At 45.0% G+C, this 19,585-nt stretch overlaps 3 protein-coding genes across 10 annotated transcripts in view; 2 read left to right on the top strand and 1 right to left on the bottom strand.

Annotated features, from left to right (window-relative positions):
- The first annotated feature begins 799 nt into the window (after positions 1-799).
- Positions 800-2,279, top strand: LOC120903329 (60S ribosomal protein L27). Of its 2 annotated transcripts, none has more exons than XM_040312699.1 (3): positions 800-895; positions 1,273-1,497; positions 1,603-2,279. In XM_040312699.1, exons 2-3 carry the CDS (start codon positions 1,279-1,281, stop codon positions 1,792-1,794), a joined length of 411 nt encoding a protein of 136 aa, XP_040168633.1. In that variant the 5' UTR covers positions 800-895; positions 1,273-1,278; the 3' UTR covers positions 1,795-2,279. The 2 variants fall into 2 exon arrangements, with proteins under 2 accessions (XP_040168633.1, XP_040168634.1); XM_040312700.1 differs by having other exon boundaries at positions 807-899.
- Positions 2,280-2,972: 693 nt separating this feature from the next.
- On the top strand, positions 2,973-10,260 carry LOC120902117 (protein germ cell-less). Of its 4 annotated transcripts, XM_040310626.1 has the most exons (5): positions 2,973-3,146; positions 3,341-3,658; positions 7,234-7,642; positions 7,719-8,091; positions 8,168-10,260. In XM_040310626.1, the coding sequence occupies exons 3-5, from the start codon at positions 7,506-7,508 to the stop codon at positions 9,269-9,271; spliced, it is 1,614 nt and encodes a 537-aa protein (XP_040166560.1). In that variant the 5' UTR covers positions 2,973-3,146; positions 3,341-3,658; positions 7,234-7,505; the 3' UTR covers positions 9,272-10,260. The 4 variants fall into 4 exon arrangements, with proteins under 4 accessions (XP_040166560.1, XP_040166561.1, XP_040166559.1 ...); XM_040310627.1 differs by lacking the exon at positions 3,341-3,658; XM_040310625.1 differs by having other exon boundaries at positions 2,973-3,658.
- A 2,725-nt stretch (positions 10,261-12,985) lies between these two features.
- The window catches only part of LOC120900511 (protein unzipped), a 63,080-nt gene continuing 56,480 nt past the window's right edge, over positions 12,986-19,585 (bottom strand). For 3 of the 4 annotated variants that reach the window (XM_040307599.1, XM_040307601.1, XM_040307598.1), the window contains 7 exons: positions 16,504-16,824; positions 16,196-16,435; positions 15,965-16,120; positions 15,772-15,883; positions 15,495-15,691; positions 15,266-15,418; positions 12,986-15,193 (listed from right to left, as the gene is read on the bottom strand). In XM_040307599.1, the coding sequence (XP_040163533.1) occupies positions 14,756-15,193; positions 15,266-15,418; positions 15,495-15,691; positions 15,772-15,883; positions 15,965-16,120; positions 16,196-16,435; positions 16,504-16,752 (1,545 nt within the window). In that variant the 5' untranslated portion in view covers positions 16,753-16,824 and the 3' untranslated portion in view covers positions 12,986-14,755. Of the gene's footprint in view, positions 15,194-15,265; positions 15,419-15,494; positions 15,692-15,771; positions 15,884-15,964; positions 16,121-16,195; positions 16,436-16,503; positions 16,831-19,585 lie in introns of all 4 variants that reach the window. The other variant, XM_040307600.1, reaches the window with a different exon arrangement.

Genomic DNA, 19,585 nt, shown 5'->3' with positions numbered 1-19,585 from the left:
AATTGTACTGATTTCACACATAAATTGTAAATTGCCAAATAATTTCCGTTTCGATGGAATGTTAAAAACTATTTCAAAAGGTTTAAAACTGGTATATTCAGTCAAAATCATATCAAATAATTCATAAGGTGACTAAAACCGCCCACTACAGGCGGTCCCCGAGATACACGGTACCTCTTATACGCGGATTCGGAGATACGCGGTTTTCTAAATTTGACAATTCTTTGAGCAAATTGTACTGATTTGACACATCAATTTCAAATTGCCAAATAATTTCCCTTTTGATCGAATGTTAAAAACTATTTCAAAAGGTTTAAAACAGTTATATTCAGTCAGAATCATATCTAATAATTCATAAAGTGACTAAAACCGCCTCCTACTTGCAAAATTACACGAAAATTAGTGATATTTTAGCTGGAAATCACGAGATTCGACTTACGCGGAAATTCGAGATACGCGGTATTTTGCGGCCGTTTTCGGTCCCCATTAACCGTGTATCTCGGGGACCGCCTGTACTTGCAAAATTACACGAAAATTATTGATATTATAGCTGGAAATCACGAGATTCGACTTACGCGGAAATTCGAGATACGCGGTATTTTGCGGCCGTTTTCGGTCCCCATTAACCGTGTATCTCGGGGACCGCCTGTAATCCAGTAGTTCAAAATGCAAAAACGTATAATTGCACAGTTTGTAACGACCATTTTAAATATCCCCTTCGCAAACTGTGCTACAACTTCGCCGCAGCACAGCTGTCAAACGGGCTGACAGTGTACCCGGTAGGCGAGTTTGAATATCCGGGCGAAACCGGCGAAAAGCAAACGTCAGCGTGTGCCGTCTCTTTCGGGTTCTTTTTCCGGTCGGCCATCAGTGCCAGTGAAACACATTTCACTAAGTAGGTAAAATAGGCGTATAAAACCGCACCAAAGTGCCGGAAAATCGAGTGAAAATGAAGCGCAAATGGAAGCGGCGACATGTGCCCACCGACACCGATGAAGAAAAGAGCAACTTTTGTCGAAATTGTGTGTGAAACCGTACCAAGACGGAAACGCGGTGTGTGCCCTCGGGTGTGCGGCTGCTGCTGCTGGTGGTGTGGTGCGTGTGTTGTTGGGGGTTGTTTGTGGTGGTTGCACTCGTGTCGTCGGCAAACGCGTGTTCCCGTTTCGCTTCCTTTTGCTCACTCGATTTTCGGCGCGCAGAAAGCGGTGTTTGGATTTAGAGAATTGTTTTATTAATAACCACATTGTCATTGTTCTTCCCCCGCTCCGGCAGGCCAAAATGGGTAAGATTATGAAATCTGGTAAGGTGGTACTCGTCCTCGGTGGACGGTACGCCGGTCGCAAGGCAATCATCATGAAGACGTTCGATGACGGCACGTCGGACAAGCAGTTCGGCCAGGCCCTCGTTGCCGGCATCGATCGCTACCCGCGACGTGTGACGCGAAACATGAGCAAGGATCGCATCCACAAGCGTTGCAAGATCAAGCCCTTCATCAAGGTAAGCACGACACACCCGATGGAAGTGGCAGCGGCGGCGGCATGCGGCTGTTGGTATTTAATGACACCCGGTCTCATCATCTCCTCCCGCTCTTTCTCTTCCCAGATGCTGAACTACAACCATCTGATGCCGACGCGCTACAGCGTGCCAGATGTGAACCTGGACAGCAAATACAGCGTGGCTGACATGAAGGATCCGGCCAAGCGGAAGAAGGCCCGCAACCAGATCCGCTGCAAGTTCGAGGAGCGACACAAGACCGGCAAGAACAAGTGGTTCTTCCAGAAGCTCCGTTTCTAAGGCAACAACCTACTGTGAACAGAGGGGAAGACTCCGATGGAACCGGGCGGTGGGCGAAAGTAAAGAAGTCAGAGAGTACGAGTTTATCGCAGCGAGGATGTATCTTCTGCGTGCGGGTGTGTCATTTCCGGCCGTTTTTTCCACGCGGCTGGTGGCGGTGTTGGTGGTGCAGTGTGTGGCGAGCTGGGGCATCGATGCACTCCGAGTTGTGTAGTGTGTGTGTACATGTGTATGTGATGGTGTGCTTTTTTGAGGAAGAATCGAAGAAGAAAAGTCCACACACACGCACCCGGCCGAGGGGTTATCCATCCATGCAATCCAGATCGTGTCCATCTGCTCCTGCCACGCTGGACAGCCATGTAAACTGATTCGGAACCGGAACAACATTCATCGGTTCCGTGGTGTGAACGGTCGGAGAGGAAAGCACAGGCTCGTTAAGGATACCTAATAAATTCGTGTTATCTACTTGGAAAAAGGAAAATCTATTCTCTCCAGTGTGTGTGTGTGTGTGTTTGTGCTGCCAAAAGGGGCAATAGAATTGTGAGAAAGTAATAGTTTATAAATGCATAATACATGTTTTTATATTTCAGCTTTGTAAAAATCGATCAGATGCTCTTGTTTGTTTATTTTTAGGGCATCATTCGCTATTTGAAATGGCTTTGGCGCTTCGCTTCATTTGGGTTTTAAATCTATCCTTAAACCAACGGCAACCGTTAAAAGACGCAAAATTGAATTAGAAAAAAAAACTTTCCTGAAGTCGGCATTCAAAACATCGAGCAGAGCACAGTATATTATATTAAATACAATGAAATGTACAACCAACAAATGAGAAAATAGAGTAAAGTTTGATAGTTTGGTTTGAAATTTGCCAACGCAATACGAGGCCGGACTCCTCACCACCTTGTTATAAACGAAACAATCGGAAACAATTTCAAAAACATGCATTTAAATGGAAATATTCAAATACCCTCTGATTAATCCACAGTACATCAATTCGTCATCAACAGACCATAAATTACCCTTGTAATTGAAGGCCAAGCTTAAAAAAATAGAATTGTTCACAAGAAAACGCTTCTATTTTCGTCTAAAAAAACCCGTTGAAATGTCACATTTTAAACGTCAACGGATCATGTCCAGTTGCGCACCAACTGTCGCAATCGTGTGTTTGGTTTTGTTTTGTTATTCTTTCCCCTGGCATAGCGAGCAGTGGACGTCCTCGGTGCGAGCGCTTTTTCCCGTGCGAAACAGAATTAGAAAAGCGTGTGGTGTGGTGGTAGTAGGGGGTGAATAGTGGAAAACTACGACGTAATTTCCGTCACCCAAAACTCTCGTCTATGCTTCCCCGCGAAAAGGTAAACAAAAGTGATGTCACAAAGCGCTCGCAAAGTGCAGAACTTCTCGCGAACCAATCAATAGCCCTTTTTTCCCGTCGCTCTTTTGTTGCTGCGCTTTTTATGCAACTAACCTCCCCCGAGTGAATGGTTTAAAAAATTGTTTAAAAAATTGTAATTCAACAAAAACTTTGTGTTCGTTTTTGTGAGTGCAGGCCAGTGTCCCAGGCATGGGAAAGTGAAAGGAAATCGCGCTCCTCCGACGGGCCATCATCACGCGTTATTATTAGAACGGCGGAAATAGTGGAAGTACAAACAGATGATACACGCATCTGGTTGTGGATCTGTGTGAATTTAGCAAAGCATAGGGAAAGCCCGTGCTCGGGCATCGTGTTTCGTGAAAAATAGCCGTGAAACATTATTTTCTCAACCCCAGTGCATTGGTGTTTGTGTGCGTTTGACCCGTAGATTGACCATTGGAACGCGATCGCATGATCTGTGGTTGCTATCGTCGTTCCGGCGGACGCCCCACAGTAAGTAACGCACACACCAGCTGTGTGACATTCAGCCGACAGATAAGGTTCGGGAGGAAGCCTTCGTGCGATAGGATGTAAAAGATGGTTATAGAATAAGATCATTGCAAACGAGGGTGACACAAACCTTGGCGCGCGGCACCTTGCACTGCTCAATAGGGGAGAGGCAGCATCTCCTGCCAAATAGGTGAAAAGTCCACCAAATGAAGAGCTGAAGGGGATGGATTGCGTGAACACAGAACAAACAGAGCTTAATCGTTCTGTAAATGATCATAAATCACATTTAGCTTGAAAAAGAAGTGAACTGCACCCAGTTACAAGCCGTGTCAATGCGATGCAAACTGTTTTTCCGCTTCCAAACAGTCGTTCTATTTTTAATCGTCACTCCAAAATCTATACTCCATCGCGTTGTTGTTACCCCTAGCAACGTCTAGATTCTAAAAATGCATCCTTCCCTTCCCAACCAGACCGCTATCAAACCGCTCTGCTGCCTACTTTAATCGATCCATTTCCAGGTGCGTCCCCCCCCCCCATGTAATGTGATTCCGATGCCATTTTAGCGCTCCAACATTGCTGCGAAATTACGACTGAGAATTACAACAAAGCAGCTGTGTGAATCATCGTTGGGGGGAGAGTAGATCAGCAAGCAATAATTCCTCCAGTAGTCCGCTGCCCTGTGACGCCTGGGGCTGGTATTATTTAACCAATCGCGCTCCGAGCAGGCTGGCTCGCTGGCTACGCAGGGTGGCGTCAATTTTCATACCAATGCGTACACCCAATTCCCGACCGAGCTGCGTCCGGTGGAGATGCCGTCATGCGTCGGTTAAACGCTCCATAGTGCCATGTGTAAATAAAATCGCATCTCCACACCCTTCCCAATGAACGTACATATGCGCTTTGGCTGGTGGCTGGGTTGCACACCCACACTCGCAGTGCGCGCTAGCGCGATGACATCACACGATCATCCCGTGCGGCCGCCCCATACATATTACAGGCGGTCCCCGAGATACACGGTTAATGGGGACCGAAAACGGCCACAAAATACCGCGTATCTCGAATTTCCGCGTAAGTCGAATCTCGTGGTTTCCAGCTAAAATATCAGGTATTTTCGTGTAATTTTGCAAGTAGGGAGAGGGTATAGTTACTTTATGAATTATTTGATATGATTCTGACTGAATATAACTGTTTTAAACGTTTTGAAATAGTTTTTAACATTCGATCAAAACGGAAATTATTTGGCAATTTAAAAATGGTGTGTCAAATCAGTACAATTTGCTCAAAGAATTGTCAAACTTAAAAAAACCGCGTATCTCCGAATCCGCGTATAAGAGGTACCGTGTATCTCGGGGACCGCCTGTATTTTCTTTGGAGAAGCGTTTTCATCACGTTCGACCGGAGGTTTGCTTCATTGCTCAATAAGTTTGGTCGCTTTTTGGGGTCTAAAATCGCCCCAGCACTGTCATACCGCCTGAACCGGACTGCCCAGCTGATCTTTGCTGCCTTCATCGAGCATAAGGCGGAGGGAAACGTTCGTGTTTCTCTACAAAAAAGAACCACAACTCACCACGACATTTACCACCACCACCGCCCGTTTTACTCAGTGGAATCCCAAAATGGTTTGAACAACCCTACCCCCCTTCCTTTTCCCATTTGAAAGTTGGGTCGAGGTCGTCACCGCACGTGAACGATGGCCCAGCATAAATGTATGCTAGTAGTGTGCTGTGCTGTGTGCGCGCGTGCTTTAAACCCATTGTTCGGTTATGCTTTTCGAGTAGTGGGGGGGATTACCTTCACTCACACACACAAACACACACAGCACGTCATAGATTGTCTTGTGCGGAGAGTTTTGTTTGTTTTACGCAGGGCGCTAATGTTTACAATGGGCTCCGATGCAGTGTTGGTGCAGTACTAATTACAAATCATTCCGAAGCAGTTGCATTGAAGAGGATTAGTTTAAGGTTTGAAGCTTGAAAACCCCCAGCCTGCAGGACAGTGAGGGCAGCCAAGCTCACACAGAAGAACCGCTCAGGTGACATCATGCCCGAACCGCGATTCAAACAAAGTGGGCATTGGGATAAAGGTTGGCAATTCGTGTGTTGGAGGAGTTAATTTTTTGCCGCCAGTCGTTGCTGCTTGCGCGGTTAGTTTGTGGATATTTGAACAAAAAAGTGACTTCACGGGCATGGTCGAAAAAGTGTCGTGCGGGATAATGACATCACCAGCTGGCGGAAGAAGAAAGTGGCAATGTGGGTAGAGAAGAGTGTGTGTCTGTGTTTGATTATGTTAATAATCTACCGGTTGAATAATGCGACACACGTTCAAACAGCTCCAAATCATGCCCAATCTATTAGAATTTAAAATTCACTGTGCTTAGCGAATGTGGAAAACGATCGATTACCTTTTTGTTTTGTGGTTTTGCGCCAGGCAAAATTCTCGCTGCAAATACTTCAAATTCTTCTGCTTTTTTTGCTGTTTGCAACCTCACGAATTCCAATACACTTTTGGGGAAACGTTCCATCTTGGGAAGGTTTTATATCATTCTGCGCGTACGTACCCTGTGTGCCTGGTGTGTGGAAGTTTCATGTGACGCCATGGCAACGGGACAACATTCGTTTTGAAATGTTCCAAACGTCTCCAGAAAAAAAATAATAAATGCAAGCAATGTGAAGTTGATCGTCACTTCATGTCCCACGTTGGATTTTGGGGCTTATTTTTAGCACTTGTTTCGTGGGGAGGTTTGTTTTTTTGTTGTTTTTGGTTTTATGAACGGAAATCAATGGTGCCACGGTTCGGTGATCACCAGTCCGAGTATGACTTCAGTATTGTTTGTTTGTCTCTCCCGCCAGCGAAGAAACAGGAGTTGGTTTATTAGTGCAGCAGCAGCGTGCGTCGGGAAGTATGGTGTCTTTCGTGGACGTAAACTGCAGGATGTCTGGTTGACCGGTTTTTTTTTGTTTTGTGAGAAAGGAATAGTGTATAAAGAAAGGAATTGTGTTTCACCTTAGTAAATGTGATAAATGGAAGAGTAAGTTTTGCGATTTTAGAAGCTTATGTTGAAGCTTATTATACGAACGTGTAAAATCTGTGCTTTGCTCCCAAGAAATAGTGGTAGAATATTGCAATAAGGAACGATTCCCCAGAAGCTACTGAAAACAAGGGTTTTAAGGGGTTTTCATAGTTGTGTGTCACTTTCTTTATTCTTTCTTACAGGAAATGTACAGGAACTGAACTGAACTAGAAATGACACACACTTTTTGTGCAAATCCAATAGGAATTTCCAATGAGCCTCTGAAGAGTGGATTCGACGTTAATTCCAGTTGGGTCGAATTTAATTCCTATTGCTCTACGCAAAGAAAAGAAGAAAATTAGCAATATGAGTGTTTATTGAAGTTAAAATTTATTGTAGCACACATTTAAAAGAATTATTTTAAACATTTCCAAAGCAATCTAGTAGCAAATAATACAGCTCAAACGGTTTCAATATACCTAACACATGCAAAACACCTTACCCAAATGTGCATCTTATTCGCTTCCATTTTTCACACCTTTTTCTTCCTTACATTTTCCATTTTCAGTCCCTGGCGAAAGGAGTGAATCGCTGCAATTAACACATGCCCAGAGTGACGAGAAGAACGGCGTTCTCAGCTTGAAATGAAGTGTGCACACTGGTGGAACGTCGGATGAAACGCTAGACAGTGATATAGAAGTGATCATTCCAAAACAGGGATAGAGCTCTTAGTTTTACTAGCACAAGCACAGTTTGCTTTCCCATTAACGATCATCCCTCCCCCCCCTCACCTTCAACCCCATTAAAACAACGCCCATTCCCGCGTGAGACCCTACAACGATGGGCAACGTGCTGAACAAGCTGGGCAGCGTGTCGCAATCGGTGCGCGGCCGGAAACGCAAGCGCGAAGACGAAAGCGCAGACGAGAGTGGTGATGGAAGTGATCTGCTGGATAAATCACTGCAAACACCGAAACGGTAACGGCAGCGGGCAACACTATCCATAGTCTGGAGGGTGTAAATAAATCTTCCTCGCCTCTTGTTTCCCCCACAGGAAAAAGCTAGTTTCCACGGCAAAGTACATCTATCAGGCCCTGTTCAAGGAGGAACGCAACTCAGACATTACGGTGCACGCGCTCGGGAAGCAGTGGCACCTGCACAAGGTGTACCTGAGCCAGAGCCCGTACTTTGCCAGCATGTTCAATGGGTCGTGGCGCGAGGCGGACGAGGACTACGTGCATATCGAGATTATTGATCCGAAAATAACGATCGAATCGCTGTACTCGGTGTTTGGGTCGCTGTACATGGATGAGGTCGTGCTGGAACCGAAGGTGATTGTGTCTACGCTGGCAACGGCCACCCTGTTTCAGCTGGACAGTCTGATCGATCGGTGTGCGGAGGTGATGGTGGAAACGACAAATGCGGAGGTAAGAATTCGGAGGGTTTTTCATTCCAGAGCTTCTAAACTCGGTACTAAATGACTTTTATCTCATTTTTCCCCAGACCGCAGTCCTCTACTACGAAGCTGCCTGCGAGTACGGCGTGAAGATGGTCAAACAGTCCACGTTCGGCTGGTTGCTGGTGAATCTGCTCAGCTTCTATCACCGTGCCCCGAAATGGCTCCGGCTAATCAGCTTCGAACTGATGGAACAACTCGTCTCCAGTGCCGACCTGTACGTGGTCCAAACCGAGTTCACCGTCTACACGCTGCTCCGCTACTGGATGGCGCTAAAACTCTTCCCCGACGAATCAACAACGGACGGCGTGGAACACCCGAAAGAACGATACTTTGCCGAACGCACCAGCTCCGTACCGTTCCTGGCCACCCCCGAGGGCGTCCCGTACGAACGTGTCTTCCGCGCGCTGCGACTGCACAACCTCCTGAACCATCACGTCGACATTCGCGTCCTGCGGCAGGACAACATCATTCCGATCGAATGGCTCCACAAGCCGCTAATGCAGCAGTGGACGAACGTGCTAACGATTGACCAGTCGCTGGACAAACCGATCGCCTGCGAGGATCGCGTCTTCCTCGAATCGTGCATCCGGTGCGGCCGCATACTGAACGAGAACGTGCTGCACAAGTGGCGCTGGACCGGGTTCCACTTTGGGCTGGATCTGCTGCTCTCGTCCGACACGCGCTCGCTGCGCATCCGCCGCCACCATCGGACGGAGAACGAGCGGCTGCTAAGCTTGCGGGTGGCGCGCCAGTTTCTGGTGCGCGTTTCGCTTGCCTCGCTGAACGAGCTGCGCCAGATCAAGCACCAGCAAACGTCCCCGATCCTGTCGATATCGCTCGAGAAGAACGAGGAAACGCAGCTGGTGGTGTTCGATCGGGAGCTCACCTTTCCGCTGCTGGTGTCCGTCAACATGATGCTGGTGGCACCGCCGGAAGAGGCGATAGCTGCTGCCGCAGCCAGTGGGAAGGGTGCGGAATCGAAGGAAAGGGAACAAGCAATGGCAGCAGCAGCAGCAACGACACCACAAGCGAGTGAACGTTCGCCGAATCAATCGGTAGAGGGGACCGGTGGCAATGGGCCGGTGGAATCACTTGACGGTGGTTCGTCTGCCTCGTCCTCGAATCGGATGCTCGCCAACGAGTCCTGATTGCAGGTGCTGGTGCGGTGATCCAACCACCCAACAACGCCCAACGGTTGTGTTCGGTAAATCGCACAAGAAACCATCTTGGTGGCAATATGGCGTAAGTGTACTTAGCGTAACAGGTTCGATCGACTAAGAGGGAGAGAAAGAGAGCGATGGGGGGAAAGTGTGCCATTCGGTCGCCATTTTTTTGGAGACCGAAGAATCAAGAGAGAAGAGGTTTATTTTTTGAACTCAGATTATTTTTCTTTACTAGATTTTAGTAGTATATGTGTACAGGCAGAGGAGGGTAGAAAGGCGAAACGTTTTGTACTGGCAAATTGGAATACGATAGGAATTAGCTTTACAAGAATCGAGTCTGTTGCGCGTTTGAAAGCGAGAGAGGAATTTGGAAAGGAAATTAAAGTAGAATTGGAATTATTGTGTCTTGCTAAGGTTGTTCTGCCCCGGCGGGGGAGGGCGCGCTGCTACCACTTTTGTTGTAGGGCGCTATTTAAATACGTCGCAGGATAAGAAATAACCGATCATGCCCCACAATCGGTCCGCGGGAGGTAAGGTGCACCGTTATCGTGCCACTTTTGCAGCCATTTATTAGGGAAGAGACGCTGTATTTTTCTGTAGTTGCTATATTTTACAAGCGAAAATAATTCAATAACCAACTTCACATTATAATATTTAACTAAGGTTGTTAACAAAGCGCAAAATACCAGAGTGTAAGGCAGGACAAGAGTATAGTGTTATTAAAAACTGGACGTCCGTTCTTTACCCTCTCAACCGTCGCGTTCGCTCCAATCTTCTTCGTGCGTGTTTAGGTGCGCTTAATCATTAGATGATAGTGATAAGAAGGGGGGAGGGGGTGCAATAATTCTCCCCTCTTTTTCTAATACTATACGACAGGGCAGTATACAGCAGCAGCATTCCGGAAAGATGTTGGCTCGTAACAAAAAACAAGCGGAATAAAAACGTATAAATTAAGTGCAATGGCAAAACTGAAAGAATACGTATTTTCATTATTATTATTATACGTTCCACGTTTTTTTTTAATTGTAGTCTCTTACTTTTGGCTATGGAAATGTAATGCTCGTCACATCGCCGTAATTAGCGAGCATTATTCGCATCAACTCTCTCAAATGCACCTAACGCTCTAGATTGCACTCTCCCCTGTTTCTATGCGTTGCTAGGATGAACAACGCGTGTCTTCTTTCTCCATTGCTGTGTATCTTTCTCTCTCCACGCTGGATTTGGGGCAATGTACTTGAAATGATCCAAGTAACCCTGTTCAGAAAACCATAAATGTTACCTCCATGGTTCAATATCTGGTGAACCGTGTTAGTAGGATGAATCTAATTATGAAACGAAATCTCAAAAGAAATTCGATAAGATATACTAAAAAAACATATAAACAATAAAAAAAATAAAAACACGTTTTAAATTTTTTTAAAAATTTTTTAAAAGTTTAAATCTATATTTGTTTCTTTCCTTTTTAGTTTCTTGACTTCGTTCGATCGTGTGTCTTTGTTTCGACAATTTTATTATTTCGACCTTTTTATAATTCCTTTTTGCCACATGTAGTCGTGCTTGGTTCTTCTGCAATTCTGGTTCGTACGCAAAGACGGGTTGCTTTTTGTTTTGCTTTTGTTTTTACATCTATTTGGTATTATTTAACTTGTGCTTTTTCCCCCTCTCTGTTTTCCTTTTTTTTAATATTATTCACTTTTGTCCACTTTTTGTCCGTTCTTCTGTGCAGTTGTTGGTTGTGTGTTACAGTGCTTTTTGATCTTTTTTCGTGTTTGCATTGTTTCTTCCATTTTAATACGATTATAAAAATAGTGTTTGCATTCGCAATACGTGCGCGTACGTAGGGGATTTTGTATGGGAGGATTTTCGAGGATTTTGGGTAAATTGTCTATTCTTTGTTTGTTTTTTTTTTGTTCATTTGTATTTTTCTTTCTATCGTTTCACGTTCTTTTTCGTTTTGTGCCTCGTGTTTAAGTGTTATTTGTTAATTATGTGTATTCATTTCGATTATCGCTTTTATTATCTCTTTAATTCCCACGGGTTTCCTCCATGTTACAGAGCCAATACAGTGTGACAAACACAAACCGATATTTAGAAGCGAAATTACAGGGTTTCCCACGATTTATTGGTTGGTTCCCATCAATTTTTGGTGGGTTCCCATATTTTTTTGGTGCGTTCCCACGATTTTTTGGTCGTTTCCCAGAATTTGTTGGTCCAATTGTATTGATATCCAATTGGAAAATACCAATAAAATATGGGAACGAACCAAAAATCTATAGGATACGACCAAAAAATCGTGGGAACGCACCAATAAATCATGGGAACTGACCAATAAATCGTGGGAAACCCTGTAAATGGATTTTTCTTTTATTTGCGATACTAGTCGCTAAGTGGTTGTTTTCATCTTCGGACACATGTTTTTGTCTGTCTAATTGTTTGTCACTAATCTAGCACCACATCTGAATTGCACGTTCTTTTTCAATCGTTTCATCTCCTTCACTCCGCCGGTTCTTTTTGATCATTTGACATTTTTTCTTTTCAATTTTAACTTACTTCACTAAGGGCTATTTTTGCTGTCCCCTTTTAATTCCCTTTACCTTACCAGCTATACCAACGCTTTTACACATCGCCCGCCCTTCTTTGCGCACCACGCAAGCGATTGCAAAGCATATAACAAGCAGCATTTAACACAATTATCAGCAAGCAACATAGCAACCGAAGGCAACATGATTTGTTGTTCTCGTTTCTTTCTTTCTTTCTTTCTCGCTTTCTTCTCTTTGTTTGGAGTTTTTGTTCGGTTAGTGTGACACATTAAATGGAATGTTGTGAGAAAATTATAACATAAAAAGGGAACCTTTCATCTTTGCTTTCCTGTCTCAAATGCAATGTTTTTACTTTTAATACTCATTCCCGGATGAAACCCTTTACTCGAAAAGTATTTGCATGATTGACAATTCGCGATTTCATGTGTTTTGCTGTTGTTCTGTTGTTTTGTTGTGTGTTTTTTTTCATTATTGTTTCAAGCGGCTGTAATTTTGTTATACTCTTTTGTTCTGATTTATCATTTTATTTTCTCATTGGCAAGAATTACCTCTTTTTTATAGCTTTACATTCACAGTACATTAACACGTACACTGTTTTGTAGAAGAAGAAGTGGGGGGCAATATCGATCACACACACGCAAGGCAATTGTCAGTTGTTTTTTGTTTATATTAGTAGCAAGGATTTTTTGTTTAATTATGTATTATACTTTCATGGCAATCGTGGTTCTACTGGAGGAGTATTTTATCAGTCAATTTTCTGTTGTTTTTTTTTCTTCTTCTTCTTCTGTTTCCTCCAAAGAGCGGCATCCCTGCAAAGGAAAACTGTGTTGCTGAGGGTTTTTCTGTTTTGTCAATTATTTCATCTATTTCGCTTTACTATTTGAACAATTTGTACTTTTCTGCATTTTCCAATTCCGTTGTTTGTTTGATTTTCCTTTTATTCGGGTTTTGTCGTTTCTTTATTCTTGTTCTTTTCTTTCCTTTATTGTTACCATTTACTCGCGTTTTTAATAAGCAATAGTCGGACATTTAAATCGCAGAAAAGTGTGTCACTTGGGTCGTCGTAAAGTTTACTTTGTGTTTGTGTTTCATTTGTTTCTTCTACTGGTTTGAAAAGCAACACAAAAAAAAACAAAAATAAAATAAATACCAAAAAAGGTTTTATTGTTGATGAATGAATTTGCACTTTATTGAAACACAAAAATAATAATAAAAAACATAAATCGAATCTTAAGTGTAGTTGTATCAGGCTAACCGCAATAAATAACCATTTCTCTTTGCTCAAAGAGATGCATGTTGCAAAGTGCCATTTGAAAATAAGGGGAGAGGGGGGGGGGGACAAAATAGGCTGACAACGAAACAAAACCAATCAGTTTGCACAAATCTTTGTCTTAATTGGCTTTCCTGTTTTTTTTTGCTGTAAAGTGCCCTACTATTCCGATACGGCGCAAGTGTGTGTTTGTGTGTTTTTGTGTACGTTATAGTGTATTTAATATTATTTATGCTTTGTATACATTTAGAATTACACATTTGCGTTTCTGTCCCCTGACTGGCGGTTTTACTTACTCTTCTTCGTGTTTCGTTTTGTTTCATTTCACAACATGCGTTTTGCGTTTTTTTTCTCTCTTTCTTTAAAATGCAGCTTTACCTTTACCGTCTACTTTCCTAACTTATTTCATTTCATCCTTTTTCCTTCTCTCTCTCTCTCTCTCTCTTCCATTTTCCGCAAAACCATCGGAACGGAATGTTAATTGTTGCCGGCAATTGTTGTTTGCTGTTTCAATATTATTTTTGCACATTTTTGCAAAAGCGAATGGTTCTATTTGTTTGCGCACATTTGGCGCACTGCTTAGCGCACGATAAAACGATATGAATGGGGAGGCTGCTTCGAAGGGGTTTGAACAAGAACAAACGATAATGTCGACGAAGCTGGCAATATGCTTCCTGGCTGGTTTAATTGTTCGGAAACCCCAAAGGGGAGGCAGCTGCCAGCCTATATATATTACTACAGGCGCTATATACACAGAACTCAAGCAAAACTTAATACACAATTTCATCTCGACGGCGGTTTTCGAGTGCTGATTGGGGAAGGTTAGGGAAAGCTCTTCGGTTTGGTAAGACAAACCAAAAGAGCAGGCATTGCGGGGACAATGTTGCTGACAAGTTAGAAGCTTTTTGCCGTTTAGCTTAAACCGCGAAGAAGGTATGTCCCAGCAGCTAGAACTAGAAGCCTATATACAGAACTGAACGGAGAAGCACTTACGGGTAACGACTTACATTTTACTCACACATACAATTACACACACATACACAATTGCATCTCATACTACCGCTTTCCTTCCTTATCACTGTATCACTCCTCTCGCTCGCTCTCTCTCTCTCTCTCTCTCTCTCTCTCTCGCTTGATCTCGTTCTCTGCTAGCCTTAATATTCCTAAGAAACAGTGCATACGAGCGTAATTTCGTCCAAAAAAGCTGGAAACAAAAATCCACGCCACGCCACGTAACAAAATGCTCCCAAATGTTTCGGCACTCTCTCTCTCTCCCTCCGTGTAACGTGAATGATGATGATCGTGATGCTGATAATGATAATGCGACAATCACGTGAAAGCTGGTCGCGATCCGCTCCTCTCGCACACTCGCAAGCAACGTCTTAAACAACTAATGGCGTCTTGGCCTTCTAGGACTTAAAATAAATTTGTTTGATAAAATAAAAACAAGTTCCCCCCCGCTCTAGCGAAACGATCCCATGTAACCGCTTTTTTGGGAAAGTTTCCAGCCAATTCCAGCGAAAAGGTTGGGGGAAAAAGAGAAGCCCACCATACAGCGCACAGAAGAACTTGGGTATTTGGGGTGGTGGGATGGTGGTGGTGAGATGAAATTGTGTCCCTGGCTTGAGATGTGGGACAACATGTTCCGTAGGGGAGGGTTTAATTGCGACGCAACGCCAGGACAAGCGAGACCGCTCCCAACCATATGCTAAGCGTGGTCACCGCCTTCAAGCTGCCGGTGGCACCGTTCGGGCTCCGGCTCCGGCTGCGGCTGGACATGTTGTCGAGCGATCCTTCCAGCTTTTCGTTGCTCCGGCTCACGTCCAGATCGCGGCTGGTGGACGGCGCGTGCCCGATCTCGTTGCTCATACCGTCCTCGTCGATCATGGTGCCTCCCTCGACGGGCGTGCTGTTGATCGGTACCGGGCGCAAGCTGGTCGTCGCCTCGGTCGTCGAGGTGGTGGTCGTGGTCGTCGTGGTGGTCGTCGTGGTGGTCGTCGTCGTGGTGGTGGTCGTCGTCGGCACCAGCGTACCATTCTCGATCCAGTACACCGGGCTGTACTCCATCTTGACGTCCTCCATATCACGGCTCACCATCTTGAAGTGGCAAAAAGGGTAAAAAATTAGTCATTGTTGACGTCTCATCACACAGGGTGACACAACACTTACGATAGAGTTTATCTTTCTGCTGACAGGGTCGCTGTTGTCGTCGTAGTATGCCTTGAGCATGGCTGTGTACGGTGCCTCCATCTCGGTGTAGTTGCCAAACAGCGTCACGTTGATGGCCGTTCCCGGTTCCAGCATTGTGTTGACTGACTTTGTCTAAAAAAAAAATACAGGAAAATTGAAGTGTTTTAGAGAATCACAAAGCTCTCGAGAGTTCTTCCCAAACGCTTACCTCCACATGACGAGTGGCGCTCTTGATGCCCCAGGTAACGTTGGACGTCTGCTGGGAGCGGGAATCGTACACCTTGGTGAACAGACCCTGCACGACGCCCTCGTGCTTGCCCCAGTAGATCTCCTTCATGTAGTCGTACGTGATGACCGTTTCCGCCAGGCTCGTCCGATCGTCCGTGTTGGACAGGATGGTGGAACCTAAAATGCGAGGCAGTAAGAAAGGTTAGTCTTCACATCTTGCCTTAGCTGCATAGGCAACGTCCCCTCCTATCTCTTACCAAGCACGGTCGTGTTCTTCTTGATGATCGTTCGCAGCTTGTTCTGCTTGATGGAGCGCAGCTCGTACTTAACCGGTTCGATTTCGACCAAGATGTCACCGTGCTCGTGTTCCTATTGGAAAAAGATGATAATGAGCGAAATATTAAAACCAATTGCATTCCATTTCAGGCAAAACAAACCATTCATCCTTACCGTGCTCGTGGTGGAACCGGGCAGCGGTGCATTAATGCGTCCGGTCAGCTTCACGTTCGGGTCGAAATTGCCCACCACATAGCCGTCGTGCCCGGCGTGATGATGGTGTCCCTCGCCCTGTCTCGCACGCGTACGGGCAACGTAGTAGTCGGAGAACTGCAACGAGAAAAAACGACACAATTCAGCACCGTGCTATGCGGGTTGCCTACTGTTAGGCGCGTTAGCGCTTACCTTGCCCATTCCGGCGCTGACGGCACCGCCGAAGATACCGGCATGATATCGACTCCACGGTTGCCACTTCAGCTTGCCTCCTCCGCCCATGTTGATCAGGACCTCGAACGCATGGTGCCGCTCGACCTCGGACAGCTGAGCCGCCACGATGCAGACCGTCACCGTGTCCTCCGTCACGGTGTGACCGGCGGTAAAGATGCCTTCGATTTCCACCCGGCACACATAGCTCAACGGATGAAGCTGTATAGTATGGTGTGGTATTAATTAGTAGCTGGATTGGACGCGTTTTTTGTTGTTTCCAAACTTACCTGCTCACTTTCAGACGTCTCCCGTGAGTGTGGCTCGGGCTCGAACGTTCGCACCGCGAACTGGAGATGCGTTTCGGCCTCGCTGAACTTCTCCCAGGACAGCGTGCTGGAGGTGACGGCTTGCGTGTTGGTACCGATGACCAGCGCCTTGAACACGCTGCTGGTGGATGCTTCCGTGTGGGCAGGGAGCAGTGCTAGCAGGCAGAACAGTACCACGGTGCTGCTGACGGTCCACCGTACGTTTGCCATAGTGAGGGCTTATAGGCTGAATGGACGTTTGGACGTTGGTAATTCGCTGCTCGTGTACTTCTAGCTGATATTCTGAAATTGAGAGCAGAAAAGAGGAGGCTTAAGGTTAGTCTACATTGAACAAATCTCCTAGGTCCAATAGGGGGACAATGAATGCCATAAATAATCGTGTTAAAAACTCTTCCAAAATCAATATGGTTTTAGTGCATGATTGGTCGAATTACGACCGAAATAATTGAGTTCCACAACACTCAGAACTGCACTCCCAAAAACAACCAAATCCACTAGAGCATACACACCACCGTCGGTCATTACTGGAATTGGTGGTGTATCGGTACCAAATTGCAAATTGCATCGGTGTGCCCCCAGTTGCAAAACTGCACACGGACTAAAGAGGGCCAAAGGGTTGGGTTTTATTTGGACCAGGAACTCAACGGGGGTTGTCCTATTTCGGTGTCAATTTACATCACGCTGACTTCCCCATTGCTCTCTCTATATCGCTCCGTGTGATGTGTGCGCATTTTGTCGGTCAGGGTTATCGGAGATCCGGTTGTTTTGATGAGTTTGTGTCTATGTTCCGTTCCCTCCCACCCGGGGAGCTGTAGTTGATAAATGTATCGAAACAAAGGGGGGGCAATAACTGGAGTGGAGGAGTACACTGCTAACTAACGGACACTCATGCCGCCCCAACAAAAACAGCATTGATGGAATCCCCGTCGTGTGCTGGCGGAACGGTTGTTTTTTACGACCTTACTTGTCAATGAGCGCGCTCCTTGCCAAATACGTCCTCCGTGCACGGAGACATTTAGGCGCCATCGGGATGGCAGAAAATAAAAACAAGCGTTCGGGACATTAAGTGTCGCATGACGAGACGATGATGTTGACGCGACAATGATCTTGATGATATTCGATATCGATCGAGCGTCCCGGGGCAAGATCTTATGATGTCGATGCTGCCCGGCTGGTCGATAGTGGCAGGACACGTCTCGAGAGGAAGACACAATTTAGTGCTTTGTTTATTTGCCAACGTCAGCCGGTTGGTCGGCTTTGTTCGGTGCCAATAGTAGAAGAATAGCTACATTTGCTGATGGCTGAACTCCAAAAAAGTGGTCCTTTATTTAGTGGATATCAGATACTTCCAAGCGCTTTGGTCGCTTGTGTTACATCCGTGCCATCAGGAACGCCCCTCCCAAGTGGTATAACATTACGCTGTCAGTCAACTGTCCACGGGTCTCTTTTCAACGCGACACAGGAAAGTAAGCCCAATAAAGCAATCAAAGTGCGGCTAGGCTGGGCTGGGGAAAAAGCCTTCGCATGAGCTTCATCGATTTGTTTTGGGGCCAGTAATTGGGGATCTGATGGGTCGAGCGCGCGCAGTTCGGCAACGTCACACGGACAAACAATGGCGATGCTTTTAATAGCTAATTTTCATTTCCTTTTCCATCAACCACGTGTTGTAGAGTCAGGCAAATAGAAGAAAGCTCATTCTTCGAATTGCTTTCCCTTGTAAACTGCATCTAATCGTGGAACTATTTGACAAAGTGTCTAAACCACACACCGGTAATTGCTTCTCGTAAAGAAGTTAAATTGATCGTTCCTCGAGTTTACCCTCTCCTGAACATATTTACCCGGACTGAATGCGACAAAACACAGCTGGATTAAGGTGATGTGATTTTTAATGATGCTATGAGAAACTAACTCTGTTGTTGGATAGAACGGGCAAAACATGTTTCAGGCTTGTTTTATTGGTGGCTTATTACTTTCTGCTACTGATGCTCCTGATTTACTCTCGTCCATCTCGCTGTATGTTCCCTCTCGTTCTCTTCGTCCACGTGATCCTCTGTCAATTGAAACACGTCATACTCTTTATACTTTCAATGACCCTCTTCTGTCCTGTTTCAGGTTGTTTAACCACTTTTACTATCTCTTTGATTTCGACTCCTCTCTTAACTCTTTCCGTAACCGTATTTTTTCTTCTAATTCCCTTTAATTATTCTCCTTAGTTTTCTATTACTCTCTTTTTTTTGTTTTTGTTAAGTTTATGATAGTCTCTACGCTCTACTCTTGTTTTCTCTTTTCCTTTTTGGCTAGGTCAAGACTAGGTTAGTTAGGCTTAGTTTTTCATGAATTATTTTGTTTATTTGTTAGTATTAAATTAGTTTTAAGTCTATTATATTTAGCCTTGATGGCGGATATTGTATGAAATAAATGAAATGAAATGAAATGAAATGAAAACATGGCAGCAAGACAGTGACATTTAATGATGCTGTCAGCGCCTTGCTTTGCTACACGATCACGCGGTGAGTGATGGTAGTGCAGTATAGAGAGAGACGAGAAAAAGACGATGATGTCTGGTAAGAAGGCTCATGTTAGCCCGGAAAGGCGGTGACATCGGACACAGCGAGCTTGAAATTGGAGTGGAAATTGGATGAGGAAATGGTATTTTACGTCAGTGTAATACTGTAACTGTAAGGTACTTCTACTTTTAGGGCTTTGGGCTTTGGAAAAGAGCAGACTAAACTGTTACATAGAGTCACGAATTTGCCCATCCTGAATATAAAATGAGGTTACGGAAAGTGTTTAGTTAAGACGAACTTCTGGGTAATTAAGTCAACAAAACGTTTGCCCGCAACATAACTTCCTATTCGCTCTGTCAACTACCGTCACCATTTATCGGTCTATTTGCAAACCCCGCTGCTTTTATTGACTTTATTCGATTGTTTGGCTCCAAACTGTCCACCTCAAGAATGCTGCTTCATCCCGAGGAAATTAGAATCGGAACACAACGAGACCACCCATCAACTTTCTCCCCACTCAAAACCATCACGTTCAT

Source organism: Anopheles arabiensis, chromosome 3, assembly GCF_016920715.1.
Source record: "Anopheles arabiensis isolate DONGOLA chromosome 3, AaraD3, whole genome shotgun sequence".
Lineage (NCBI taxonomy): Eukaryota > Metazoa > Arthropoda > Insecta > Diptera > Culicidae > Anopheles > Anopheles arabiensis.
This window is presented reverse-complemented; position numbering and strand designations above follow the sequence as displayed.